A 24,541-nucleotide genomic window follows, 5' to 3' on the forward strand; every position below is an offset into this window, starting at 1 on the left:
ACATGCTGGTGCCTGCTGAACAAAATTCCTACCTCTCAGTGAGGAAGGGAGAACATTGGGAAAGGGGAGCCTAAACCTTTCCCACTCAATAAGTCTACAAAAATATTTAGGGAATCAGATGTGAATCCAAATGAGAATTTTGTTCATGTACTTGCACTGACACTGGCCTGTTTGTTGCAGCCAAACGCCAATTTATATGGCTCACACCCTTTCTATTTGGTGATGGAAGAGGATGGATCAGCTCATGGTGTTTTCCTATTAAACAGTAATGCCAAGGGTAAGAAATTAACTTCGCCTTTCTGATATACAAATGCAACTCTGATTAAAATTAGAGATCTGCTCGACCTATTCAATAGTAAATCACCTCGGTCAAGTAATGCACTGCAATACAAGTAGACTTTTTGCCATGTTGATATGTTGGAAATCTGTTTTGGTCTTTCACTCTTTCTGTTTTTGAGTCTGTGTTCTTTGACAGCACATTTTGCAATAAGAGGCCTACTTGCAAATGCAGAATATATATTTATTTTATCTATAAATTAATTTGAAAAATTTCCTCCCTGTCTTTCTTATGGGATAGTAATACTTAGTTTTGCTGGTCATTTTCCAATTCAGCTAGTACAGCAAAATAATGCTGGAAATACTCACGGTCATACTCAGAAGGTCAGGTGGCACCTGTGGAAATAGAAACATTTTTGACATTTTAGGTTGATGACCTTTCATCAGATCAGGCCTCTGCCATGTGTAGAAAAAACTATCTTTATCCAAGGGCTGTTACTTTTTTGCACTTTTCCATGGGTCACTAAGTTAAACAATCCTATTTATATTATCCATGTGATACTGATATTTAAGAATATGCTGTTATGGAAATTAACACAATTATGTTTTATCCAGACATATTACTTCAGCCAACCCCTGCTCTAACCTGGAGGATGATTGGGGGAATCCTTGATTTTTATGTGTTCTTGGGTCCAGACAGGGTTTAAACTAATGCAGCAGGGGCATGGGAACCTGGATTGTAGTTTTAGGGTAAGGGAGAATGAGAGTATAGAGGTCAGGAGCACAGATTTGACATCGCAGGAGGGGGCCAGTGTTCAGGTAGGTGGTTTGAAGTGTGTCTACTTCAATGCCAGGAGTATACAAAACAAGGTAGGGGAACTGGCAGCGTGGGTTGGTACCTGGGACTTCGATGTTGTGGCCATTTCGGAGACATGGATAGAGCAGGGACAGGAATGGATGTTGCAGGTTCCGGGGTTTAGGTGTTTTAGTAAGCTCAGAGAAGGAGGCAAAAGAGGGGGAGGTGTGGCGCTGCTAGTCAAGAGCAGTATTACGGTGGCGGGGAGGATGCTAGATGGGGACTCTTCTGCCGAGGTAGTATGGGCTGAAGTTAGAAACAGGAAAGGAGAGGTCACCCTGTTGGGAGTTTTTTATAGGCCTCCTAATAGTTCTAGGGATGTAGAGGAAAGGATGGCGAAGATGATTCTGGATATGAGCGAAAGTAACAGGGTAGTTATTATGGGAGATTTTAACTTTCCAAATATTGACTGGAAAAGATATAGTTCGAGTACAATAGATGGGTCGTTTTTTGTACAGTGTGTGTGCAGGAGGGTTTCCTGAAACAATATGTTGACAGGCCAACAAGAGGCGAGGCCACGTTGGATTTGGTTTTGGGTAATGAACCAGGCCAGGTGTTGGATTTGGAGGTAGGAGAGCACTTTGGGGACAGTGACCACAATTCGGTGACGTTTACGTTAATGATGGAAAGGGATAAGTATACAGCGCAGGGCAAGAGTTATAGCTGGGGGAAGGGCAATTATGATGCCATTAGACGTGACTTGGGGGGGGATAAGGTGGAGAAGTAGGCTGCAAGTGTTGGGCACACTGGATAAGTGGGGCTTGTTCAAGGATCAGCTACTGCGTGTTCTTGATAAGTATGTACCGGTCAGACAGGGAGGAAGGCGTCGAGCGAGGGAACCGTGGTTTACCAAGGAAGTGGAATCTCTTGTTAAGAGGAAGAAGGAGGCCTATGTGAAGATGAAGTGTGAAGTTTTGGTTGGGGCGATGGATAGTTACAAGGTAGCGAGGAAGGATCTAAAGAGAGAGCTAAGACGAGCAAGGAGGGGACATGAGAAGTATTTGGCAGGAAGGATCAAGGAAAACCCAAAAGCTTTCTATAGGTATGTCAGGAATAAGCGAATGACTAGGGAAAGAGTAGGACCAGTCAAGATAAGGGATGGGAAATTGTGTGTGGAGTCTGAAGAGATAGGCGAGATACTAAATGAATATTTTTCGTCAGTATTCACTCAGGAAAAAGATAATGTTGTGGAGGAGAATGCTGAGCCCCAGGCTAATAGAATAGATGGCATTGAGGTACGTAGGGAAGAGGTGTTGGCAATTCTGGACAGGCTGAAAATAGATAAGTCCCCGGGACCTGATGGGATTTATCCTAGGATTCTATGGGAGGCCAGGGAAGAGATTGCTGGACCTTTGGCTTTGATTTTTATGTCATCATTGGCTACAGGAATAGTGCCAGAGGACTGGAGGACAGCAAATGTGGTCCCTTTGTTCAAAAAGGGGAGCAGAGACAACCCCGGCAACTATAGGCCGGTGAGCCTCACGTCTGTAGTGGGTAAAGTCTTGGAGGGGATTGTAAGAGACAAGATTTATAATCATCTAGATAGGAATAATATGATCAGGGATAGTCAGCATGGCTTTGTGAAGGGTAGGTCATGCCTCACAAACCTTATTGAGTTCTTTGAGAAGGTGACTGAACAGGTAGACGAGGGTAGAGCAGTTGATGTGGTGTATATGGATTTCAGCAAAGCGTTTGATAAGGTTCCCCACGGTAGGCTATTGCAAAAAATACGGAGGCTGGGGATTGAGGGTGATTTAGAGATGTGGATCAGAAATTGGCTAGCTGAAAGAAGACAGAGGGTGGTGGTTGATGGGAAATGTTCAGAATGGAGTACAGTCACAAGTGGAGTACCACAAGGATCTGTTCTGGGGCCGTTGCTGTTTGTCATTTTTATCAATGACCTAGAGGAAGGCGCAGAAGGGTGGGTGAGTAAATTTGCAGACGATACTAAAGTCGGTGGTGTTGTCGATAGTGTGGAAGGATGTAGCAGATTACAGAGGGATATAGATAAGCTGCAGAGCTGGGCCGAGAGGTGGCAAATGGAGTTTAATGTAGAGAAGTGTGAGGTGATTCACTTTGGAAGGAATAACAGGAATGCGGAATATTTGGCTAATGGTAAAGTTCTTGAAAGTGTGGATGAGCAGAGGGATCTAGGTGTCCATGTACATAGATCCCTGAAAGTTGCCACCCAGGTTGATAGGGTTGTGAAGAAGGCCTATGGAGTGTTGGCCTTTATTGGTAGAGGGATTGAGTTCCGGAGTCGGGAGGTCATGTTGCAGCTGTACAGAACTCTGGTACGGCCGCATTTGGAGTATTGCGTACAGTTCTGGTCACCGCATTATAGGAAGGACGTGGAGGCTTTGGAGCGGGTGCAGAGGAGATTTACCAGGATGTTGCCTGGTATGGAGGGAAAATCTTATGAGGAAAGGCTGATGGACTTGAGGTTGTTTTCGTTGGAGAGAAGAAGGTTAAGAGGAGACTTAATAGAGGCATACAAAATGATCAGGGGGTTGGATAGGGTGGACAGTGAGAGCCTTCTCCCGCGGATGGATATGGCTGGCACGAGGGGACATAACTTTAAACTGAGGGGTAATAGATATAGGACAGAGGTCAGAGGTAGGTTCTTTACGCAAAGAGTAGTGAGGCCGTGGAATGCCCTACCTGCTACAGTGGTGAACTCGCCAACATTGAGGGCATTTAAAAGTTTATTGGATAAACATATGGATGATAATGGCATAGTGTAGGTTGGATGGCTTTTGTTTCGGTGCAACATCGTGGGCCGAAGGGCCTGTACTGCGCTGTATTGTTCTATGTTCTATGTTCTATGTCAGGTGGCACCTGTGGAAATAGAAACATTTTTGACATTTTAGGTTGATGACCTTTCATCAGATCAGGCCTCTGCCATGTGTAGAAAAAACTATCTTTATCCAAGGGCTGTTACTTTTTTGCACTTTTCCATGGGTCACTAAGTTAAACAATCCTATTTATATTATCCATGTGATACTGATATTTAAGAATATGCTGTTATGGAAATTAACACAATTATGTTTTATCCAGACATATTACTTCAGCCAACCCCTGCTCTAACCTGGAGGATGATTGGGGGAATCCTTGATTTTTATGTGTTCTTGGGTTCAGACCCAAAAACAGTGATAAGACAGTACATGGATGTTATCGGTAAGATTGAAACCACTACTTGCTACTTATCCATCACTGAATGCGTTTAAGGCTGGGAAGACAGACGTTTCAGGGAATCATGGGCATGGGGAATGTGTGAGAAAGTGGAGTTGAAACCCAAGATCAGCAATGATCTTATTGATTGGTGGAGTAGGCTTGATGGGCTGTATGGTCTTCTCTTGCTCCTAATTATTATGTCCTTATGCCAATTAATCAGCAGGAATTCGCACACAACATAAAAATTAAATACTTTAATCTGTTATGGTGCATAGATATTTTTAATGTGGTGATTCAGAAATGGTCTGTGGTTGTGTACAATACTCAGTGCTATGTTTTAATTGTGTAGGTTATCCAATAATGCCTCCATACTGGAGTCTAGGATTCCATCTGTGTCGGTGGGGTTACTGGAGCACCAACATCACCCGGCAGGTTGTGGAGAACATGACCAAAGCCAACATGCCACAGGTGAGGGAAAGGTAAAAGGTCATTTCATTTTGAAAGAAAATCTTGTTTCTAAAATAAACTGACCTCATAAAGGGTATTCCATGGAACTGCTATCGGACCTAAGCACTGGCCTTTTTTTTTTTATAAATGTTTTATTGAAAATTTTTTCCCAAACAACAATTTTTCCCCTCTTACAAAGCAAACGCAACAATAACAATACAGAAATTTTAAACAATACACAAGTAACAAAACCCCTTTATCTTTGACCTAAACTAAATCCCCCCCCTCCCCCTGGGTTGCTGCTGCTGGTCATCTGTCTTCCCTCTAACGTTCCCCTAGGTAGTCGAGAAATGGCTGCCACCGCCTGGTGAACCCTTGAGCCGATCCTCTCAGGGCAAACTTTATCTGCTCCAGTTTAATGAACCCCGCCATATCATTTACCCAGGCCTCCAGTCCGGGGGGTTTCGCCTCCTTCCACATGAGTAGGATCCTGCGCCGGGCTACTAAGGACGCAAAGGCCACAACGTCGGCCTCTTTCGCCTCCTGCACTCCCGGCTCTTCCGCAACTCCAAATAGAGCTAACCCCCAGCCTGGTTTGACCCGGGCCTTCACCACCCGCAAAATCACTCCCGTCACTCCCTTCCAATACCCTTCCAGTGCCGGGCATGCCCAAAACATATGTGCGTGGTTTGCCGGGCTCCCGCCACACCTCCCACATTTGTCCTCCACTCCAAAGAACCTGCTCAATCTTGCTCCCGTTATGTGTGCTCTATGTAGCACCTTAAATTGAATCAGGCTAAGCCTGGCGCATGAGGAAGAGGAATTTACCCTGCTTAGGGCATCAGCCCACATACCCTCCTCTATCTCCTCCCCTAGTTCTTCTTCCCACTTTCCTTTTAGTTCGCCCACCGACTCCTCCCCCTCTTCCCTCATCTCTCGGTAAATCTCTGACACCTTGCCCTCTCCGACCCACACCCCTGAAAGCACCCTGTCCTGTATCCCCTGTGTCGGGAGCAACGGAAATTCCCTCACCTGTTGTCTAGTAAATGCCCTCACCTGCATATATCTCAAGAAATTTCCCCGGGGCAACTTATACTTTTCCTCCAATGCTCCCAAGCTCGCAAAAGTCCCATCTATAAATAAATCTCCCACCCTCCTAATTCCCAACTGGAACCAGCTCTGAAATCCTCCATCCATTCTTCCTGGGACGAACCTATGGTTGTTCCTGATTGGGGACCCCACCAGGGCTCCCCGCACCCCTCTCTGTCGCCTCCACTGTCCCCAGATATTCAATGTTGCCGCCACCACCGGGTTTGTGGTAAACTTTTTAGGTGAGATCGGTAGTGGCGCCGTCACCAGCGCCTCTAAACTCGTCCCTTTACAGGACTTTCTCTCCAGTCTTTCCCACGCCGCTCCCTCACCCTCCATCATCCATTTACGTATCATTGCCACATTGGCGGCCCAATAGTAATCGCCCAAGTTCGGTAGTGCCAATCCTCCTCTGTCCCTACTACGCTGAAGGAACCCCCTCCTTACTCTCGGAACTTTCCCTGCCCACACGAAGCTCGTGATGCTCCTGTCTATTTTATTAACAAAGGTCTTAGTGATTAGTATAGGGAGACATTGAAATACAAATAAGAACCTCGGGAGGACCATCATCTTAATTGCTTGCACCCTGCCCGCCAGCGATAGAGGCTGCATGTCCCACCTCTTGAAGTCCTCCTCCATTTGTTCTACCAACCGTGTCAGATTAAGTCTGTGCAAGGTTCCCCAGCTCCTAGCGATCTGAATCCCCAGGTATCGGAAGTTTCTTTCCACTTTCCTTAGAGGCAAGCCTTCTATCTCTCTACTCTGGTCCCCTGGATGTATCACAAATAATTCACTCATCCCCATGTTTAGCCTATACCCCGAGAAATCCCCGAACCCCCTCAAAATTCGCATAACCTCTATCATTCCCCCCGCTGGGTCCGACACGTATAACAATAGGTCATCCGCATATAACGAGACTCGGTGTTCTTCTCCCCCTCTCATCACCCCTCTCCATTTCCTGGAGTCTCTCAACGCCATGGCCAGAGGTTCAATTGCCAACGCGAACAACAATGGAGACAGCGGGCATCCCTGTCTTGTTCCCCTATATAGTCGGAAATACTCCGATCTATGTCGACCTGTAACTACGCTTGCCGTTGGAGCCCCATAAAGAAGTCTAACCCAGCTAATAAACCCGTTCCCAAACCCAAACCTCCTTAACACTTCCCATAAATACTCCCACTCCACCCTATCAAATGCCTTCTCTGCGTCCATTGCCGCCACTATCTCTGCCTCCCCCTCCACTGGGGGCATCATTATCACCCCTAATAGTCGTCGCACGTTAACATTCAGTTGTCTCCCTTTTACGAACCCTGTCTGGTCTTCGTGCACCACCCCCGGGACACAGTCCTCTATCCTCGATGCCAGTACCTTTGCCAACAATTTGGCGTCCACGTTCAACAATGAAATGGGTCTATAGGACCCACACTGCAACGGATCTTTATCCCTCTTCAAAATTAACGATATCGTCGCCTCCGACATCGTCGGGGGTAGAGTCCCCCCTTTCCTGGCCTCATTGAACGTCCTCACCATCAACGGGGCCAACAAGTCCACATATTTTCTGTAATACTCCACCGGGAACCCGTCTGGTCCTGGGGCCTTCCCTGTTTGCATGCTTCCCAGTCCCTTAATAACCTCGTCCACCCCAATCGGTGCCCCCAGGCCTACCACCCCCCGCTCCTCCACTTTCGGGAACCTCAATTGGTCCAGGAACTGCCGCATTCCCTCCTCTCCCTCTGGGGGTTGAGACCTATACAGTTCCTCATAGAAGGTCTTAAACACCTCATTTATCTTTCCTGCCCTTCGCACCGTGTCTCCCCTTTCGTCTCTAATTCCTCCTATCTCCCTCGCTGCTGCCCTCTTTCGCAATTGATGAGCCAACAGGCGACTCGCCTTTTCCCCATATTCATACCTCCTCCCCTGTGCCTTCCTCCACAGTACCTCCGCCTTTCTGGTGGTCAGAAGGTCAAATTCCGTCTGGAGTCGTCTCCTCTCCCTGTACAATTCCTCCTCCGGGGTCTCTGCAAATTCCCTATCCACCCTTAAAATCTCCCCCAGTAACCTTTCCCTTTCCTTGGCCTCTGTTTTCCTTTTGTGGGCCCCAATGGAGATCAGCTCTCCTCTGACCACCGCTTTTAGTGCTTCCCATACCACTCCCACAGGGACCTCGCCGTCGTCATTGACCTCCAGATATCTCTCAATACACCCCCGCACTCTTGCACACACTCCCTCATCCGCCATCAGTCCCACATCTAATCGCCAGAGTGTTCTCTGCTCCCTTTCCTCTCCTAATTCCAGGTCCACCCAATGTGGGGCATGATCCGAAACCGCTATGGCTGAGTACTCAGCTTCTTCCACCCTAGAGATCAACGACCTTCCCAAAACAAAAAAATCTATCCGGGAGTACACTTTATGGGCATGGGAGAAGAAGGAAAACTCCCTAGCCCTAGGTCTAAGAAATCGCCATGGATCCACTCCCCCCATTTGGTCCATAAACCCCTTAAGTACCTTGGCCGCTGCCGGCCTTCTTCCGGTCCTTGAGCTGGATCTATCTAGCCCCGGGTCCAGCACCGTATTAAAGTCCCCTCCTAAAATCAAGTTTCCTACCTCCAGGTCCGGTATACGCCCCAGCATCCGTCTCATAAATCCCGCATCGTCCCAGTTTGGGGCATACACGTTAACCAACACGACCTCCATTCCCTCCAGCCTGCCACTCACCATTACATATCTACCTCCGCTATCTGCTACGATGTTCTTTGCTTCAAATGCGACCTGTTTCCCCACCAAAATGGCCACCCCTCTATTCTTTGCGTCCAGTCCTGAGTGGAACACCTGTCCCACCCATCCTTTCCTTAGCCTAACTTGGTCCGCCACCTTTAGGTGCGTCTCTTGGAGCATAACCACGTCTGCCCTTAGTCCTTTCAAATGCGCGAGCACTCGGGCCCTTTTTATCGGTCCGTTCAGGACTCTCACGTTCCACATGATCAGCCTCACTAGGGGGCTACCTGCCCCCCTCCCGTGTCGACTAGCCATTACCTTCTCTAGGCCAGTCCCATATCCCGCCTCCGCGCTCCCGCTCGCTCCCCCAGCGTCGCACACCATCCCCGCCCACCCACTCTTTAGCCATTTCCTTTTGGATTTCCGCAGCAGCAACCCAGTTGTCCCCCCTCCCCCTCCCTCCCCCCCTCCCCGCTAGATCTCTTTCTAGCATGATTGCTCCCCCCATAATACTTCCGTAAGTCAGCTGACTTCAACTGACCCCGGCTACTCCTGCTCACTCCTCGACCCCCCCCCCATGTGGGGAACTCCCATCCGCCTTGCGCCTGTCTTCCCGCCTTATTCTTTCTGGTGCGGGAACATCCCTTTACCTGACCCGCCTCTTATGGCGCAGCTCCCTTTCCCCTCCCCCTCCCCTTCCCCATTCTCCAACTATGTCCCGTCTTTCCCCCCTCACCGGCGCCCACATTTCCCCAATGTCTCCCCCCTTCCCTGTTTACTTCTCAATTAACTTCCACCGTAACATTAACAATAACATTTCCTGCAGCATCAGTCCCTCAGTTCCGATCCAATTTCTCTTCTTTGATGAAGGTCCATGCTTCCTCCGCCGTCTCGAAATAATGGTGTCTCTCCTGATACGTGACCCATAGTCTTGCCGGCTGCAGCATCCCGAACTTCACCTTCCTTTTATGCAACACCTCTTTGGCTCGGTTGAAGCTCGCCCTCCTTCTCGCCACCTCCGCACTCCAATCCTGGTATACCCGTACCACTGCATTCTCCCATCTGCTACTCCGCACCTTTTTAGTCCATCTCAGGACCTCTTCTCTATCCTCAAGGCGGTAAAATCGCACGATTATCGCCCTGGGTGGTTCTCCCGCTTTTGGTCTTCTCGCCGGAATCCGATTTGCCCACTCCACCTCCAAGGGGCCCGTAGGGGCCTCAGCACCCATCAGTGAGCTCAGCATCGTACTTGCGTACGCTCCACAGTCCACTCCTTCCACACCCTCAGGGAGACCCAGTATCCGAAGGTTCTTCCTTCGCGCTCCATTTTCTAGGGCTTCGATCCTTTCAGTACACTTTTTATGAAGTGCCTCGTGCGTCTGTGTCTTAACCGCCAGGCCCAGGATCTCGTCCTCAATATCTGTCACCTTCTGCTCCACCACACGGAGCTCTGTGTCCTGGGTCTTTAATGTCTCCTTGAGCCCCTCAATTGCCTGTAGCAACGGGGTCAGCACCTCCCTCTTCAGCAGCTCCACGCACCGTCTCACAATTTCATGCTCAGGCCCCCATGTCGCCTGCGCTTTCTCCGCCGCCATCTTGTACTTCTCTCTTTCTGACCCTTTGGTCGACGATTCCTCGCGCCGCCGCCGCCGTTTTTTTTCCTCCTTCGTTTGGGGGGGACTCCCTTCTCACACGCCCCACACCGGGTTGCGTCGTCGAAAAATTCCCCGTTGGGGCTCTTAAAAGAGCCCGAAGGTCCGTCGGAGCTGGAGCCGCCGAAGCGTGCGGCTAGCTAGGCATCACCGCAACCGGAAGTCCCTTCAGTGGCCTTGATGAGGTCTTTTCACAGTTGTTCCCTCTGCTGCTAGAATTCACTTTTGATACAGGCCCTCAGGTCAGCTTGCAGCTTTAAGCTTGCCCTTCCCCCGCCTGCATGCTGGAAGAGGCCCTGTTTATCCTGCAGTTGCAGCCAAATCTTTTACTGTTTCTGCGTGTGTCTGGCAACCAAGAGACATACCCTTCCTGGGGGACACTGTCGGGGGAATATTGCAGCCTTCTTCCCACACCGGGAAATGTCAAACAAATGCCGTGGGGGCCCTGTAAAAGAGCCCAAAAGTCCGTTCCAAGCAGGAGCTGCCGAATATGCGACCTAGCTCTGCATAGCCGCACCCGGAAGTCCTAAGCACTGGCCTTTAGCAACATATCAAAAAATACTTTCTTTTGTAATAAAATCTTCAATAATTGAGCTTGTTTGTAGAATTATATAGTATGTTATGATCCATTTAGAGCCCAATAACTTAATTTCCCAGCAATCAACAGTAATTACTGAAGAACAACATTTGTGTCTCTGCATGGTGATCTCCTTTCCCACTCTATTTCTATCTCTCATTCCTTTTTGCTGTAACAAAGAAACTAAAATCTACATACAATAGGTCCTCACTTAAAGTTGTGGATGTGTTCCTGAAAATCACAGCGGTGAGGAAAAAAACTTTTAGGTGAATTATGGGATCCCATAGGAATCGATGTTAAAGCAGGACTGAATTTCCTCTGACGTTTCTTGCCTGGAAAAAGCAATGTATGAATTGAAATACTGTACCGCACCTGTGAAGCACTGTGCATTCCTAACTGGGTTAACTTGCAAAATAAAAGAAATCACTGAATGTAACAGAAATACTGTATAAATTCAAATTGGATAACCCTAAATCGCCCAAACAAGCCCCAAGTAACAACACTTCTCTGTCTTACACACTACCTCCTAAAACTCAGCTCAACTTTTTTGCTTGCTTTACTTTCCCATACTGTCTCTCTCTATCTCTCTGCTTTCTTACTCTGTCTTTCTCTCTCCGCTTTCCCACTCAGTCTATCTCTCTCTGAGGCTGCACCTAGGGACGGAGCCTGGACCCCTTCCTGATAGTCTGATAGTTGAGCCCCTGTACTGGACTGTCAATTGAGTGGGGAATGGGCACAGATTGAGACAAAGAACTCGCATGCTCCAGCGCCCCCCCCCCCCCAAATCCCTGATGAATGCAGCTCCAAAACACTCACCGACACCATCAAGGACAAAAGGAGCCTGCTTGATTGACACCTATCCACCACCTTAAACATTCACTATTTCCACTACTGACACACAAGTGGTAGCTGTATATCATCTCAAGATGCAACAACTCGCTACGCCTCCTTCAAAACCCACAACCTCTACCACCAAGGACTGTAGACACATGGGAACGCCACCGCCTGCAGGTTCCCTTCCATGTCACCATCCTGACTTGGAACTGTATCGCCGTTCCTTCGGTATCTCTGGGTCAAAATCCCTTCCAAACAACACAGTGGGTGTACCTATACAGCACATGGAATGCGGCTTACCATCACCTTCTCAAAGGCAATTAGAAATAGGCAATAAGTGCTGGCCTAGTCAATGATGCCCACATCCTATGAGCAAATTAAAAATAAATAGTGTTGCTATGTAGACAATATTTGCTAGCAGGCAATAATTCTCTTAACTGTGTGGATCTTTTAGTATTTCAATTTGGAAACTTGCATGTGGAGATAGATTGGTGCAGATATCCAGCAGTTTTTGTCCATAACAAAAATGAGTCTGCACAAGTTCATAGAATCCCTACAGTGCAGAAGGAGGCCATTCGGCCCATTGAGTCTGCACCGACACTTGGAAAGAGCACCCCACCTAGTCCCATGCCCTCACCTTATCCCCGTAACCCAGTAACCCCACCTAACCTTTTGGATACTAACATGGCCAATCCACCTAACGTGCACATCTTTGTGCACATCTTATTGAGGAAAAATATCACTATTACCTCTGCTTTAGGTAGAAAAAAATGGGTTAAGAGCTGCAAAGATAATTCTCATTTTCTTGTAAGAGAGCTAACAAACAAACAAAGAAATGTACAGCACAGGAACAGGCCCTTCGGCCCCCAAGCCCGTGCCGACCATACTGCCCGACTAAACTACAATCTTCTACACTTCCTGGGTCCGTATCCCTCTATTCCCATCTATTCATGTATTTGTCAAGATGCCCCTTAAATGTCACTATCGTCCCTGCTTCTACCACCTCCTCCGGTAGCGAGTTCCAGGCACCCACTACCCTCTGTGTAAAAAAACTTGCCTCGTACATCTACTCTAAACCTTGCCCCTCTCACCTTAAACCGATGCCCCCTAGTAATTGACCCCTCAACCCTGGGGAAAAGCCTCTGACTATCCACTCTGTCTATGCCCCTCATAATATTGTAGACCTCTATCAGGTCGCACCTCAACCTCCGTCGTTCCAGTGAGAACAAACCGAGTTTATGCAACCGCTCCTCATAGCTAATGCCCTCCATACCAGGTAACATTCTGGTAAATCTCTTCTGCACCCTCTCTAAAGCCTCTACATCCTTCTGGTAGTGTGGCGACCAGAATTGAACACTATACTCCAAGTGTGGCCTAACTAAGGTTCTATACAGCTGCAACATGACTTGCCAATTCTTATACTCAATGCCCCGGTCAATGAAGGCTAGCATGCCGTATGCCTTCTTGACTACCTTCTCCACTTGTGTTGCCCCTTTCAGTGACCTGTGGACCTGTACACCTAGATCTCCCTGACTTTCAATACTCTTGAGGGTTCTACCATTCACTGTATATTCCCTACCTGCAATAGACCTTCCAAAATGCATTTCCTCACTTTTGTCCGGATTAAACTCCATCTGCCACCTCTCCGCCCAAGTCTCCAAACAATCTAAATCCTGCTGTATCCTCTGACAGTCCTCATCGCTATCCGCAATTCCACTAAACCTTTGTGTCGTCTGCAAACTTATTAATCAGACCAGTTACATTTTCCTCCAAATCATTTATATATACTACAAACAGCAAAGGTCCCAGCACTGATCCCTGCGGAACACCACTGGTCACAGCCCTTCAATTAGAAAAGCATCCTTCCATTGCTACTCTCTGCCTTCTATGACCTAGCTAGTTCTGTATCCACCTTGCCAGCTCACCCCTGATCCTGTGTGACTTCACCTTTTGTACTAGTCTACCATGAGGGACCTTGTCAAAGGCCTTACTGAAGTCCATATAGACAACATCCACTGCCCTACCTGCATCAATCATCTTTGTGACCTCCTCGAAAAACTCTATCAAGTTAGTGAGACACAACCTCCCCTTCACAAAACCATGCTGCCTCTCACTAATACGTCCATTTGTTTCCAAATGGGAGTAGATCCTGTCTCGAAGAAATCTCTCCAGTAATTTCCCTACCACTGAAGTAAGGCTCACCGGCCTGTAGTTCCCTGGATTATCCTTACTACCCTTCTTAAACAGAGGAACAACATTGGCTATTCTCCAGTCCTCCGGGACATCACCTGAAGACAGTGAGGATCCAAAGATTTCTGTCAAGGCCTCAGCAATTTCCTCTCCAGCCTCCTTCAGTATTCTGGGGTAGATCCCATCAGGCCCTGGGGACTTATCTACCTTAATATTTTTTAAGACGCCCGACACCTCGTCTTTTTGGATCTCGATGTGACCCAGGCTATCTACACACCCTTCTCCAGACTCAACATCTACCAATTCCTTCTCTTTGGTGATGCTTTTAAATTGTGTATATATAGACTGAACACCCAAGAATAGATGGTGCAATACAAAAAAATTAAATTTAAATATATGGATGTTGCAAAATCTGCATGATTGATCACCAGCAGGATACAGAATTTTATTTTTGTTAATGATTTTCCCTTCTGTAGGATGTGCAGTGGAATGACCTAGATTACATGGACCAGAAAAAGGACTTCACTTACAACTTACAGAACTTTGGAGACTATGAACAGATGGTGAAAGAGTTTCACCAGAGGGGATTGAAGTACATCATGATCGTGGTGAGGAGAAAAGAAATTCAAATTATCTAAGATCAATAAGTATTTTGATCATTAATTTGATTCCCACATAAAAAATTTAAATTTTATGTTTGTCACCAACATTTTAAAATATGTAGAAATGCTGAAGTTCTTCCAAAGCTACTTTTCTATTTCCTTTCATTTTCCACATCAATATAGTTCTTAAGTTGTATGTACTGTAGATTTCTCCACGGTACGAGATTGTGAGGCTGTAGTGGACTGATTACATTTTATTTGTCTGAAGGTGGTGCAAATTCCAATCCAGAGTCAAAGACAAGTGTTTCTTACAGTGTGGGAAAGGGAGGAGAAATTGTCGTCCATGGTTACATAAACTTATGGTTTCATGATTCACAAAGGCATTCATGGAGCTCATCAATGCTATCAAATAGATATGGCACACAAAACCATCAAGTGGCAGACAAGAAGTAGTGCAACAGTTCTAAGCGGACTTAAACAGCTTTGTCTGCTCCTTGGCAAAAAATTCTTAATTTTTGGCCAAGGACAGCAAGGTAGTACAACGGTTAGCACAGTTGCTTCAGAGCTCCAGGGTCCCAGGTTCGATTCCCGGCTTGGGTCACTGTCTGTGCGGAGTCTGCACGTTCTCCCTGTGTCTGCGGGGTTTCCTCCAAGTGCTCTGGTTTCCTCCCACAACCCAAAGATGTGTGCATGTTAGGTAGATTGGCCATGATAAATTGCCCTTAGTTACCAAAAAGGTTAGGTGGGGGTTAGGGTTACTGGGTTACGGGGATAGGGTGGAGGCTTAAGTCGGGTGCTCTTTCCAAGGGCCGGTGCAGACTCGTTGGGCTGAATGGCCTCCTTCACTGTAAATTCTATGATTCTAGTTGGGATGGCAGTCTCTAACTAAGTTCTGATGATGTACTTTGGAAATTCCCTGAGGATGCCTCTCTACAAATAGAATATTTTGCTGTAATATTTTTCCAATTTTGGTATTTCTTTTTATAGATCTAATGCATAAAATGAAAAATGTAGTCTTTAAAATATTATTGATTTACTACAGGAGAGCCAAAAACTTCATGGTGCCACCTTTGTAATCCCTGGGCTGATATTGTGAACTTGAGCTGTCAACATCGGTCCTACACCAACCAAGTGGTCAGTCTTGGTTTGTTAAGCGTTGACATGTTATTCAAACATATTGCAGTCGGAGGGTGAATGCCTCCACCTCGTGTGCGAGGTTGGGGCTGATACAGCTGAAAGTGGTGTATAGAACGCATCTTACAAGGGCGAGGATGAGCCGTCTCTTTGAGGGGGTAGAAGATGTGTGTGAACGTTGCGGCGGGGGGGGGGCCGCAAACCACGTTCATATGTTTTGGTCCTGTCCAAAGATTGAGGATTGTTGGAAGGGGGTGTTTAGGGTAATCTCGAAAGTGATGCACGTGAAACTGGACCCTGGCCCTCGGGAGGCCATATTCGGGGTGTTAGATCAGCTGGGGTTGGAAACGGGCGCAGAGGCAGATGTTGTAGCCTTCACCTCGTTGATCGCTCGAAGGCGGATCCTGTTAGGATGGAGATCAATTTCTCCACCCTGTGACCTGGCGTGGCGGGGGGGGGGCCTGCTGGAATTCTTGACGCTTGAAAAGGTTAAATTTGAACTGCGGGGAAGAATGGAGGGGGTTCTACAATTCATGGGCGTTATTCATTATGCACTTTCGAGAATTGGATCACATCGAACATTAGGGGTGGTGGGGCTGGGAGGGTTGTGGGGAGAGGGACTGTATGTGTGAATGGTGACTATGGGCGATTCCTGATTCCTTTTTGTCATTTGTTTATGTTAACATGTGGGCTAATGTTTGAGGTTTGGTGGGAGGATGGGATCGTTGTTATTGATATGGGGATTGACGTTACATTCGTTACTGATTATTGTTTATTGTTCGGTGTAATTTTGGGAGAAAATGTGAAAACGGAGAATAAAAATATTTTTTTTTAAAAACATTGTAGCCAATCTCACCCTTGTCCAAAATAGATGCATTTTCTTTTTTTTAAATATATTTTATTAAAGTTTTCAAAACACAATTTTTCCCCCTTACAAATCAACAAAAACGGTAACACAATAACTAATAGATAACATTAAGTAAAGTAGTGAACGAACAAAGTAACAAGAAATGGTGCTCTCCCCCCCCCCCCCCCCCCCCCAACTAGAACAAAAACAAGTTGCCCCCCCCCCCCCCCCTCTCTTTCTGGGCTGATGCTGCTGGCTATCTATTTTCCCCTAACGTTCCGCTACATAGTCAAGGACCCTGGAGAACCCCTGAGCCGATCCTCTCCGCACAAACTTCATCCGTTCCATTTTCTGAACCCTGCCATATCATTTATCCAGGCCTCCACGCCGGGGGGTTTCGCTTTCTTCCACATGAGTAAAATCCTTCGCCGGGCTACCAGGGACGCAAAGGCCACAATATCGGCCTCTTTCGCCTCCTGCACTCCCGGCTCATCCGCTACCCCAAATATAGCTAATCCCCAGCCTGGCTTGATCCGGACCTTCACCACCTTCGAGATCACTCTTGCCACTCCCCTCCAATACTCCTCCAGTGCTGGACACGACCAAAACATATGTGTGTGGTTCGCCGGGCTCCTCCTGCACCTGTCCTCCACTCCGAAGAACCTGCTCAACCTCGCTCCCGTTATATGTGCTCTATGTAGCACCTTAAATTGGATCAGCCTGGCACACGAGGAAGAGGAATTTGCCCTACTTAGGGCATCAGCCCACAAGCCCTCCTCAATCGCCTCCCCGAGCTCTTCTTCCCATTTTCCTTTCAGCTCTTCTACCAGCTCCTCCCCCTCTTCTCTCATCTCCCGGTATATTTCGGACACTTTGCCCTCCCCGACCCACACCCCCGAAAGCACTCTATCCTGGATCCCCTGTGTCGGGAGCAGTGGAAATTCCCTCACCTGTTGTCTCGTGAACGCCCTCACCTGCATATACCTAAAGATATTCCCCGGAGGCAGCTCATACTTTTCCTCTAGCGCTCCCAAGCTCGCAAACGTGCCATCTATAAATAAGTCTCCCACTCTCCTAATTCCTGCCCGGTGCCAGCTCTGGAACCCTCTGTCCAACCTTCCTGGGGCAAACCTATGGTTGTCCCTGATCGGGGACCACACCGAGGCTCCCAACACACCCTTCTGTCGCCTCCATTGTCCCCAGATACTTAATGTTGCCGCCACCACTGGGTTCATGGTAAACCTTTTCGGGGAGAGCGGTAGCGGTGCCGTCACCAGCGCTTTTAAGCTCATTCCTTTACAGGACGCCATCTCCAGCCTCTTCCACGCCTCCCCCTCTCCCTCTGTCATCCACTTGCGGATCATCGCCACATTGGCGGCCCAGTAATAGTCGCCTAAATTCGGCAACGTCAGTCCCCCTCTGTCCCTGCTACGCTGCAGGAACCCCCTCCTTATCCTCGGGGCCTTCCCTGCCCACACGAAGCTCATAATGCTCCTATCTATTTTCTTAAAAAAGGCCTTAGTGATCAAGATGGGGAGACATTGAAACACAAATAGAAACCTCGGGAGGACCATCATCTTAATCGCCTGCACTCTGCCCGCCAGTGACAGCGGCAACATATCCCACCTTTTGAAATCCTCTTCCATCTGCTCCACCAGCCGAGTCAGATTGAGTTTGTGTAAAGTTCCCCAGCTCCTGGCTATCTGAATCCCCAGGTATCGGAAGTTTCTTTCCGCCCTCCTTAGCGGCAGGCCATCTATCCCTCTACTCTGGTCCCCAGGGTGTATTACGAAAAGCTCACACTTTCCCATGTTAAGCCTATATTCCGAAAAGTCTTCAAACTCCCTCAATATCTGCATAACCTCTGTCATCCACCCCACTGGATCCGCCACATACAGCAGTAGGTCATCTGCGTAGAGTGACACTCGGTGTTCCTCTCCCCCTCTAACCACCCCCCTCCTTTTCCTAGAGTCTCTCAGCACTATGGCCAGTGGTTCAATTGCCAACGCGAACAGTAATGGGGACAGAGGGCACCCCTGCCTTGTTCCTCTATGTAAACGAAAATACTCCGATCTTTGCCGATTTGTGACTACACTTGCCACTGGGGCCCCATAGAGGAGTTGAACCCAGCTGACAAACCCCTCCCCGAACCCAAACCTCCTCAGCACCTCCTATAAGTGCTCCCACTCTACCCTATCAAATGCCTTCTCTGCATCCATTGCTGCCACTATCTCTGCCTCCCCCTCTGCTGGAGGCATCATTATCACCCCCAATAGCCGTCGCACGTTGACATTCAATTGTCTCCCCTTTACAAACCCTGTCTGGTCTTCGTGCACCACCCCCGGGACACAATCCTCTATCCTCATTGTCAGCACTTTTGCCAGCAACTTGGCGTCCACATTCAGGAGCGAGATAGGCCTATAAGACCCGCATTGCAGCGGATCTTTATCTCGCTTCAGGATTAGTTATATCGTCGCCTCCGACATTGTCGGCGGTAGAGCCCCCCCTTCCCTGGCCTCGTTAAAGGTTCTTGCCAGCAGCGGGGCCAGCAAGTCCACATATTTCCTATAAAATTCCACCGAGAACCCGCCTGGTCCCGGGGCCTTCCCTGCCTGCATGTTCCCCAGCCCTTTAGTCACCTCGTCCACCCCAATTGGCGCCCCCCAGGCCTGCCACCTCCTGCTCCTCCACCTTTGGGAACCTTAATTGGTCCAGAAACTGCTGCATCCCCTCTTTTCCCTCCGGGGGTTGGGACCTATATAACCTCTCATAAAAGGTCTTAAACACCTCATTTACCTTCCCTACACTCCGCACCGTAGTTCCCGTTTCATCCCTAATTCCCCCTATTTCCCTCGCCGCTGTCCTCTTGCGAAGCTGGTGGGCCAGCAGCCGACTCGTCTTTTCCCCATACTCTTATCTCATCCCCTGTGCCTTCCTACACTGTGCCTCTGCCTTTTCTGTGGTCAGCAGGTCAAACTCCGTCTGGAGTCTTCGCCTCTCCCTATATAGTCCTTCGTCCGGGGCCTCCGCATATCTTTTATCCACACTCAAAATCTCCCCCAGTAATCTCTCCCTCTCTTTGGCCTCTGTTTTCCCCTTGTAAGCCCTGATGGAGATCAACTCTGCCCTCACCACCGCCTTCAGCGCTTCCCATACTACCCCCACTTGGACCTCCCCATCATCATTGGCCTCCAGGTACCTTTCGATACATCCCTGCACCCTTCCACAGACTCCCTCATCCGCCAATAATCCCACATCCAGTCGCCAGAGTGGGCGCTGTTCCCTCTCCTCTCCTAGTTCCAGATCCACCCAGTGCGGGGCATGGTCTGAAACAGCTATGGCCGAGTACTCCGTTCCTTGCACCCTCGAAATCAGTGACCTACCCAAAACAAAGAAATCTATCCGGGAGTATACCTTATGGATATGGGAGAAAAAGGAGAACTCTTTGGCCAGCGGCCTAGCAAATCTCCATGGATCCACTCCCCCCATTTGGTCCATAAATCCCCTAAGCACCTTGGCCGCTGCCAGCCTTCTTCCGGTCCTGGATCTAGATCTATCTAACACTGGGTCCAGCACGGTATTGAAATCCCCCCCCCCCCCATTACCAAGTTTCCTACCTCCAGGTCCGGGATATGTCCCAGCATCCGCTTCATAAATCCCGCATCGTCCCAGTTCGGGGCATATACATTTACCAGCACAACCTCCATTCTCTGCAGTCTGCCACTCACCATCACATATCTGCCACCGTTGTCCACTACTATATTCCTAGCCTCGAACGACACCCGTTTCCCCACCAATATAGCCACCCCTCTATTCTTTGCGTCCAACCCTGAGTGGAACACCTGTCCCACCCATCCTTTCCTTAACCTAACCTGATCCGCCACCTTCAGATGCGTCTCCTGAAGCATGGTCACGTCTGCCTTCAGTCCTTTTAAGTTCGCAAACACTCGGGCCCTCTTAATCGGTCCACTTAGGCCTCTCACGTTCCACGTGATCAGCCGGATTGGGGGGCTGCCCCCCCCCCCCCCCCCCCCCCCCCCCCCCCCCCCCCGTTGACTAGCCATCACCCACTCTGGGCCAGTCCCACGTCCAGGTCCCGCGCACCCACCCACCCCCCAGGCGGCGCATTCCCGCCCCGACCACCTATTCTCTTACCAGCTCCCTCTCGATCCCAGCAGCAGCAACCCAGTTATCTTCTCTCCCCCCCCCCCCCCCGCTGGATCTCCATCTAGCATGGTTACTCCCCCCATACTGCTTCCGAAAGTCAGCTGACTTCAACTGACCCCGGCTTCTCCCGCTCTTTCCTTGACCCCCCCGTGTGTGGAACTCCCATCTTCCTTGCGCCTGTCTTCCCGCCATCATCTCTCTAGCGTGGGAAAAGACCCGCGCTTTCCTAGAACCGTCCTGCCCCCTATGGCGCAGCTCCCCCTACAGCCCCGTTCCCATTCCCCATCCTCCACCTATGTCCCTTTTTTCCCCCACATTTCTCAGTGTCCCGCCCCCCCCCCCCCGTCAAAGACCGTCCCGATACAGTGAACCTCCCTTTCCCCAATTTACATTTCTATACATCAACATTGTCGTTTCCCCCCCAACATCAGTCCCTCAGTTCTGGTCCAGTTTCTCTTTTTGGATTAAGGTCCATGCTTCTTCCGACGTTTCAAAATAATAGTGTCTATCGTGGTACGTGACCCATAATCGCGCCGGCTGCAGCATCCCGAACTTTACTTTCTTCTTATGCAGCACCTCCTTGGCTCGATTGAAACTCGCTCTCCTTCTCGCCACCTCCGCGCTCCAGTCCTGATACACTCGTATCACCGCATTCTCCCATCTGCTATTCCGTACCTTCTTGGCCCAGCTCAAAACAACCTCTCTGTCATTGAAGCGGTGAAATCTCACGACCATTGCCCTTGGTGGTTCTCCAGCCTTTGGTCTCCTCGCAGGGACCCAGTGAGCCCCTTCCACCTCCAAGGGGCCCGAGGGGGCCTCAGCTCCCATTAGCGAATGTAGCATCGTGCTCACGTAAGCCCCGCCGTCAGCTCCCTCCACTCCCTCAGGGAGACCCAGGATCCGGAGGTTCTTTCTCCTTGATCTATTTTCCAGGACTTCAATTCTTTCGATGCACTTCTTATGTAGCGCCTCGTGCGTCTCCATTTTGACCGCTAGGCCCAGGATCTCATCCTCGTTTTCAGTTACCTTCTCCTTCACCACACGGAGCTCTATCGCCTGGGCCTTTTGTGTTTCTATGAGCCCACCGATTGCCAGCAACATCGGGGCCAGGACCTCCTTTTTTAACTCCTCCACACACCTTCTGAGGAATTCATCCTGATCCGGTCCCCATGTCGCCCGGCCTCCCTCCGACGCCATCTTGCTTCCTTCTTTTCTCTCCTCTGCCGCTGCCCTCGAGGTTCCTTCGTGATCTGGCCACCGCCACTGATCTTTTTCCTGCACACTGGTGGGGGACTCCTTATTTCTTCACCCCACACCGGGTTTTGTCCAAAAAATCTTTTTTTAAATTCCCGTTGGGGCTCGCAAAAAGAGCCCGAAAGTCCGTCGGAGCTGGAGCCGCCGAAACGCGCGGCTTAGCTGAGCATCGCCGCAACCGCAATAGATGCATTTTCAATGAGCTCTTAACATACCATGCTAAATTGTTTTGTCAACCTTGTTTTGAAGTCCGGTTGTGCATCTGTAGTGAGTTTCTCCAGTTCAATTTTCTTTAAGAATTCTTAACACTGAAGCTTTTTGATTTCTCCTGTAGGATCCAGGTATCAGTAGTACACAGAGAGCAGGGAAATACAAACCATATGATGACGGTGTGAAGAGAGGTATTTTTATCAAAAATGAAACTGGTCAACCGTTGATAGGAAAGGTCAGTGCATCAATGAGAAGTTCCCATTTTAAATTTAACCTGTTTATGCAACTTCTGTAAATATCAGCTGCATGCTCATATGTTAGATACGTTTCAGAACAGCACCTTTATTGAAAACATTCATTTATTCATTGTGAATAAACTATCACATTTCAAACTCAGTTACCTGTGCATTTGTGCAATTAACCACTTGTCATTTCCCTGATTATGCAGTCAGTTTTTGTGATGTTATTTTTCAATACGTATCTCCCTGAAACCGAGAATTCGTTCCTCTGGTCCCATACAGGACAATGGACAACAAGACTTTGCAATTGGTCCTGATCTATCGCAATCTCCTTCGCTTCAGCCCGGATGGTGTCCTGCTCTTTGAAGTCCTCCTTAAATGTACTTCGCCAAGTATTCTTTAGCCGACCCCATCTTTTTCCATCTGGCAGTCTGGACATCTCAGAGGATGATTATGTGTCCTCCCAGCCTTATTATTCTCTCTGTCGCGATGTCTTGTGGGTACCTCTGACCAGTTCTCTACAGCACTTTTTCATTGATGATGCTGTCTCTCCTCTGTGATGCCCAGATCTTACATGGCAGCCCTGGTGAAAGACGTCCAACATATTTTTTACTTTTGCTGTTCTCTTCCACGCCTTTCTGGCATATATTGTGGTTGGTACTATTACAACTTCATGACACTTTAAAGAAAAATTTGGTAGTACCCAATTATTTTTTTCCAATTAAGGGGCAATTTAGCCTGGCCAATCCACCTAACCTGCACATCTTTTTGGTTGTGGGGATGAAACCCAGGCAGACATGAGGAGAATGTGCTAACTCCACACGGACAGTGACCCAGGGCCGGGATTCGAACCCCTGGGTCCTCAGTGCCGTAGAGAGCAGTGCTAACCATTGTGCCATGTGCCGCCCAACTTCATGACAATGTTAATAGTGTTGGATGCCCTGACTGCATGGAACCATTGGAAAAGCAATGTTGCTTTGCCAATTCATGTGTGGATGTTGACAGAAATGTTGCTTCCTTGGTAGGCAAAGTGATTGATATCCTTGATGTTGCCTGATGGTGATGAGCGGTCCTTGTTACCGTCCAGCTGTCATTGTTTTGGTCTTCTCGCAGCTGATTTGTACACCAACCTTGGTGCTGCCACCCAAGACTGGTGGTCATGCCTAGGAGAGTGTGTGATTCTTTGTCCAGCAAGGCGATGTTGTCTGAGAAATCCAGGTCCATCATCTGATGGTGTTTCCACAGGATGCGAAAGTCTGCATCCATTGTTGCCTTCTTTATGATGAAATCAATAACCATGAGGAAAAGGAACAGGAAGAGTATGCAACTTAGCCGTACTCTTATAATAATGTTGAAGGAGTCCTTGGTGCCCGTGCTGATGTAGCAGCTGGGCTAGCGATGCAAGGCTTTGAGGATGTTAATATACCATGCACTGATGTCATACTGTCTTGCGATATACCAGAATAGTTGTCATTAGATCTATTGAAAGCCTCCTAGAAATAAATCAAATTTCCCTGGTATAATTGCTTTCAAATAATATTATGCAGCATACAGCATCATCGCAAAGCATCTCTCTGAGTTGGAGATGTGTCTTAAAACCTTATCTATTTAAACTTTATCAAGAGACGTAAAAGCAAACATTGGAGTTGGTCAAAAACACCAGTGTGTGCAGTTAAATATGAAAACTAGTTAATTGTGACTCCCCATGATGAGAGTCAGGAATAAGAAAGCTGAAGTTTAATTTCAGTTAAAATAAAATGATTTCAGAATATAATTCTCCTTTTGAGCATCTGCTGCCATCAAAAATTCAGAGGTATCTAAAGTTTTGGAGCCGTGTAAATCTACAATGTCAAGGCCAGCGTTTGTTGCCCATCCCTAATTACCCTTGGAAGGTGATGGTGAGCCATTTTCTTGAACCACTGCAATCCATCCAGTATGACTTTTCTGTAATGGTTTGATATAATTGAGTGGCTTGCCCATCAGATTAGACTGGATTCAAAGGCACACTTAAATTGTGTTTTGGTCTATTTTGTTTAGGTTTGGCCTGGCCCAACTGCCTTCCCAGATTTTACAAATCCCGAGACCTGGGCCTGGTGGTACGAGAATATTAAGGAATTTCATGATAAAGTGTCCTTTGATGGGATGTGGATTGTAAGTATATAATTCTGTCCTGTAGTGAAAGGATTGTTAAAGCTGTGAAAACTAAATACAATATGTATTAGATAGCTACTTTATTTCTCATATCAAAATGCATTCTTAGTTTGAAGTTGCATTATTC

At 48.1% G+C, this 24,541-nt stretch overlaps 1 protein-coding gene across 1 annotated transcript in view; it reads left to right on the forward strand.

Moving 5' to 3' along the window:
• Positions 1-24,541, forward strand: part of gaa (alpha glucosidase) — an 81,344-nt gene that overhangs the window by 31,402 nt on the left and 25,401 nt on the right. The window contains exons 5-10 of the mRNA XM_072483492.1: positions 181-277; positions 4,190-4,309; positions 4,656-4,774; positions 14,287-14,418; positions 22,149-22,259; positions 24,301-24,414. Of these exons, the coding sequence (XP_072339593.1) occupies positions 181-277; positions 4,190-4,309; positions 4,656-4,774; positions 14,287-14,418; positions 22,149-22,259; positions 24,301-24,414 (693 nt within the window). The remainder of the gene's footprint in view (positions 1-180; positions 278-4,189; positions 4,310-4,655; positions 4,775-14,286; positions 14,419-22,148; positions 22,260-24,300; positions 24,415-24,541) is intronic.

The sequence above is a fragment of the Scyliorhinus torazame genome, chromosome 18 (genome assembly GCF_047496885.1).
Source record: "Scyliorhinus torazame isolate Kashiwa2021f chromosome 18, sScyTor2.1, whole genome shotgun sequence".
Lineage (NCBI taxonomy): Eukaryota > Metazoa > Chordata > Chondrichthyes > Carcharhiniformes > Scyliorhinidae > Scyliorhinus > Scyliorhinus torazame.